The sequence below is a fragment of the Vitis vinifera genome, chromosome 14 (assembly GCF_030704535.1).
Source record: "Vitis vinifera cultivar Pinot Noir 40024 chromosome 14, ASM3070453v1".
In the NCBI taxonomy this organism is placed as follows: domain Eukaryota; kingdom Viridiplantae; phylum Streptophyta; class Magnoliopsida; order Vitales; family Vitaceae; genus Vitis; species Vitis vinifera.
This window is the reverse complement of record NC_081818.1, coordinates 7641973-7647742: the sequence shown is the minus strand read 5'-3', so window position 1 is coordinate 7647742 and position 5770 is coordinate 7641973. Positions and strand designations below refer to the sequence as shown.

Here is a 5770-nt window from a genome sequence, read left to right as displayed (position 1 = left end):
AAAAACATTAGTAATTTTATAACTTGTGAAGAACACAAATTTACAAGTATGGATATATGCAACTCACCCTTGGTCATCACTCATCCACTTTCGAAAGGACTCTAATGCTTCTTCAGAGGTTGGACGCAAAAGACCAAATAAAGTTAATGATTCTTCAATCTCTTTTCTTAGTTTCTTTCTCTTGGTGGGATCTGTAAAAGGGTGCTGCAAAATACGAGATTTTTTAATCTCATGTCTTCACTTAAAAATGGTAGGAGATAGATGGTAAGGTATGACATATACTGAAAACTCACTCGACATAGTTGGGGTACCAAACAACTTGACAATATCAATAACCGGATCATCATTAGAGTAATCATCTTTCAACTCTTTAGTCATGTGTTTTTCTACAAGCTGAAGGTTTCTAGAAGCTTCCATGCCAATGTTCACATCCATGGGAATGTCATTCCTCTCCACTTCATCATTTATAACATCCTAAAAAATTCTAGTCTGGAAATCAAAGCCCATATTGTTGTCATTTTCCTTTGTACTAGATTTTTTTAATCTAGTGTCATGCATAACATGTTCCTCATTCGAACTCTTAACCTGAAATTGCATACACCACCCAATAATAATAAATACAATAAAACACAAATGTCAAAACATTGAAGTATTAGAAAATATAAACATAGTAAACATGTCACTAACTTCTAAGAAAAGTTGTTTCAATTCATCCATCTTCAAGTTGAGTCTTTTAATTTCTTTCTTTAGATGATTGAAATTTAACTCTGAGCTTTATCTGAATTTCACAAACTCCATCCATAATTTTTGCACATATTGCACATATATATATATGACAAGTTTGTTCACTTTGAAATAACACACTTGTTAAATTTAGGTTTTTTCATGATCCTTGCAGACTTAACTTCCCATAAGTTTATTTATAATGAACTTAACACTAGTCAAGGTCAAGTTCCACATGTTAATTATGGAGTGAACATCTTATATTAAATAAAGTTCAAAAAAAAAACATGCATGCATTATTTATAATGGCTAAGTTTAGGTTAAGTTACCTCTATTGATGGGGCAACTGCATCATTTGTTGTTTCTTCTGCCATTGTAGCAGTAGCAGCAACAACATATGTAGCAGTGTCAAATGAGCTTTTTTCATGCCTTAAGTCATCCTTCTTGGCATCTTGTGAGGTATTTGATTGGTGCAACATTTCTGCTGAAGCTCCTTGTTTATCTACATGCTTGCAATAATCTTGTTATTGCTCCTCTAAAGTGGGTGTTAGGAGTGAATGAAAAGTTAACTACAAAATCCAAATAAAATATAATTATTAATAAACAATAATACAATAATATTTATAATTGCACTCGTAAAATTTAAAGGTAAAGAATTACTTGCATTAGGCTCTAGAAATACCTTTTCAACCTTAATAGACCTTGGAGCACTAGTTGCACTCCAATTTAATATTTGGGGATAGCTCCCAGATACATGACTGACATATTTCAATCCAATAAGTGGAATAGCCTCGTATGCCCAAACTTGGAAGGCATACGGAAATCTAACAAGACTATATGCTTTAACTACAACTTCTCCCTTTGCTTTCTTCTTCTCTTGGTATTTAGATACCCGGTTCTCCAAAGCTCTTTGCAAACCAAATAGTGTCCTCTCATAACAAATCCCTCCCATAAATACTTGTTAAAAGCCTCCAAATTATCAACCAAAGCAACCCATTCCATATTTATTAAAATTTTCCTTTTTTTCCCAAATAAAACATGCTTTAAAAAATACAAAAGTGCCAACTTTATCACCTCTTCATCTTCAGATTATTTTTTTTCTTATTATTTTTTTTTTACCTCTCCTAAAGAAAAGAAAACTTTCTCCAACTCATTATTACGCACCCTGTTTTCTCCTTTAAAGTATGTGTCCCTTTTTAGTAATGATTTTTAGTTGCATTTTGGAATAGGACCAAAACTCAAGCTTCTAATCAATGCAAACTTTTCTTTACTAAATCTTAAGCCCTTTGACTTTAATAAAATCCATATTTCATTGTCTTTTTGGTTTCACATTGGCGTAACAACAATTGATGAACAATTTGGGCTGAAAATCTAAGTTCGAGAAAAAGTAAAAAATGACTAGAACATGATTTTCTAAACATCTCCAATTGTGGTTTAGTCAATTTCTTCTTAATATTTTCAATGGCTACCAAGTGAGACAAACATGCAATTTTTCTAGGAAAGTACTCCTCTTTAAGTATTTTAGATATAAAATATAGGAGAGGATAAGGAATGTCAATCTGCAAGATAATAACAAATTGTAAAAATATCAATATAAATTGAGTAAAATTATATTACCAAACTTATCTAGCTATGTTAAATCCATCATTTCGTATTACTTCTTAACATAGACTTTATTTTCATATTATTTAAGGATGTCATGTCAAATGCTAATATTCTAAAGATATTATTTTACTAATGCAATTGAAGCTATTATATTTTACCAAGTTGCAGCTAAAAAAAATGCAGACATTATTCTAATGTTTATTGAAATTTGAAACAAAACCAAACCATTTTGAAATTGGAACCTGTTGACAATGGACTTGATAACAGTTAAGTTCAGTTTTTTCTTAACATATATATTTAAATCAAAATTCTAAATATTTGGATAAAATAATTTCATAAAAATTATATTCAAATACGTTATAAATTCATAACAAATAATTTCATTATACAAAATTTCAAAACCTTTTGATAATGAACTTGACAGTAGTTAAGTTTAGTTTTCTCTGATCATTCAAATATTGCTTTAAACCTTGGACTATAACCTCACTGAGAAAATTTTCAACTTCAATTCCATAAAAGTTTTATTCAATTAGATTATCAATTCATGAAAAATAAATTCATAAAAAAATAGATTAAGGTTCAGCACCTCTGCACATGCCATTGATGACAATAGCATAAATCTCTACATTAGGTGATTCAATTGCAGGGAGGGAACAAGAAATAAGCAAAAGAAAGAAGAAAACAGGCTTCCCACTTTCTCCTATTGATTTTTTCTAAAATGGAACAAATACAAAAACACATCACTACAAGTAAAAGGGAAAAAAGAAAAAAAATCACATCAATGAACAAAACATCCATACTCCCAACCTCATCACCAGAATAGTCTTCCCAGCTACATCTTCACCCCTCATTAACTAAGAAGGTAGGTATGAAAGCTAAGTGCCTCAAGTGACACTGGTGGCAATAACCAATGAATCATTGCTCATACCATTTCCAAAAGACAATCACTGTAAGGTCCATTAAATGAAATCCAATTGGAAGGAAATCAATGGCAGGTAAAAATACGGTAACAACAGAAATTACAATTAACTAGAATTATCTCTTGCAACACCATGACATTTTCATAAATCCAACTCTTTTGCTTGCAAAAACTCGTTGATACAATCAAAAGGCATTAACAACAACAGAGACAAGTGGGACCCCCTAAGAATACCACATCTAGAGTTGATGAATACCATAACTCTTTACTGCACAAACTCACGTAGAATTTGTTTTAAAGATTGATCCAATCCATCATCGGACAACATTTTCACGAATAAGGTCATAGTGGATGCATCAGCAGAAAATCCCCTCGCAACCATTTCTTGAAGAAGTTGAATAGCTCTTGATGTCTCATTATTTCGTAAAAATCCCCGGGTAATTGTATTGTAAATGCAACCATTCAGTGTGCAACCATTCTCATCCATTTCCCTAAATAACTTACTTGCCTCATCTAATAACCCTCTTCTACATAGCCCATTGATCATTATACTATAAGTCCAAACATCAGGCTGCAATCCTTTGGAGGAGAGATTGGAAAACAGGTCCCTTGCAGCTTCAAGTTCACCAGCTCTACACATCCCATCAATGGCAATATTATTAACTTGTATATCAGGATCCAAATTACTACCTTCAATAGCTTTCAGCAAAGCCATAGCTTCAGCAAGATAACGATTTTTGCATAGATAGTCCAATAAAATTCGGTAAGTGACAAGATTTGGAATTTGGCTGCAAGCTACCATCTCATGAAAAAGTGCTATTGCATCCTGGAGTCTTTCCACATGGCACAAGCCGTGTATAAGAGTGCTGTAAGTCACAGTGTCAGGAATCAATTCTTGTCGACACATCTCTCCAAAGAGATACATGGCCTTATCTATCCTTTGAATCTTGCAATAACCATTGATTAAGGTGTTATAGCTGATAACATTAGGCATACAGCCCTTACAAACCATCGTATCAAATACTTTAACTGCCTCATCCATTTCAGATAGCAGACAGTGTCCATCCATCAATGCAGTGTAGGTGACTACATTAGGCTCCACACCTCTTTGAATCATCTTGTCGACTACATCATGTGCCTCTGTGACCTTTCCTTCTTTACAGAGTGCATCCACCACTGTATTAAAACTAACTACATCTGGCATTATCTTGCTATCTACCATTTCGTTCAACAGTGTTGCGACATGTTTCCACTCACATAAATTACAAAGAGCGTGGATTAATGAGTTGTAAGTAAAAATATCAGGTGAAATGCCTTTAGTGACCATCTCAGAGAAAAGGTTGAAAGCCTCAGTTACTTGTCTATCCTTACAAAGGCTATCAATAATGGTGTTATAAGCAAATACATTAGGCTGACAATTTTTTTGCACCATGCTCCCAAGTAACCTGATAGCGGCACTAGTGTTGCCCACTTTGCACAACCCATTTATCAGAGTTCCATATGTAACTACATCGGGTCGAAAACCTTCCCCAATCATTTTATCAAACAAGTGGAGGGCTTCACCGATTTTACCCTCAACATAGATCCCCCTAATCAGAGTGGTGAACGTTGCAGTGTCGGGTTGATGCCCAAGTTTGAGGATTTTGGCTAAGACGGAGAAAGCGAAACCCACCCGATTCAAGTGGCAAAAAGAGTTAATGAGGATGTGAAGGGTGTAAATATTGGGGGGAATTCCAAAAGAATCCATTTGGTGAGAAAGAGAAAGCAGAGTGGAGTGGTGTTTCATTTTAGCAATGGAGGTTAAAAGTTTATTAAAATCAACAGTGGAGGGAGGAGGTTGCATACGAAGCATTCGATTAAATGACGAGATGGCACCGTCAATGGTATTAAAATGTAGGGATTTGGAATGAAATCTATTATGTGACAAAGACAAGAAATGAGCAAGGAGAGAAAGCATCTGCGTACCAGAAGGACGAGAAGAAGGCCTTCTCATAATCATCTTCATCTTCAAGTGCTTGAAGGAGAAAAAGTATTTTGACAATAATTTCAATCATCTTTCCTTTATTAATTTGAAAAAGTCATCCTTAAATTTGTCGATTGAGGTATTCCTTCCTTAAACCTGTATCATCAAGGCTTGGGCTTTTTTTAAAAAAATAACATAATTTCTCTTATAAAATAACAGAAGGATATTCTTTTGTAGAGAATACCACTACAAAGACGGTATCCAATAATTAATTTTAATGCAAAATTTTTGCTTGCATATATTTTTTTCATAATAATGCTTGTTTAAAATCTAGTTAAAAAAATTAAGATATTAAAAATGTTTCATAACTCAAATTTTTAAAAAATTAAAAGTAATTTTTAAAATACAAGATAAATTCACAGTAATCTTTTTAGAAACATTTCTAATAGAAACTCTACAAACAAAAAATGTTTTAATTAGAATCACTCCAAACAAGGAATCCAAAATGTCAAATTATAAGTATTTCAATGTTTCATAAAGTATCAAAATAATCAAAGATG

At 33.0% G+C, this 5770-nt stretch overlaps 1 protein-coding gene across 1 annotated transcript; it reads right to left on the bottom strand.

Moving 5' to 3' along the window:
• Nucleotides 1-2906: 2906 nt before the first annotated feature.
• On the bottom strand, nt 2907-5372 carry LOC100246659 (putative pentatricopeptide repeat-containing protein At1g12700, mitochondrial). Its single transcript, XM_003633638.4, has one exon. It carries the CDS (start codon nt 5250-5252, stop codon nt 3513-3515), a length of 1740 nt encoding a protein of 579 aa, XP_003633686.1. The 5' UTR covers nt 5253-5372; the 3' UTR covers nt 2907-3512.
• Nucleotides 5373-5770: the final 398 nt, after the last annotated feature.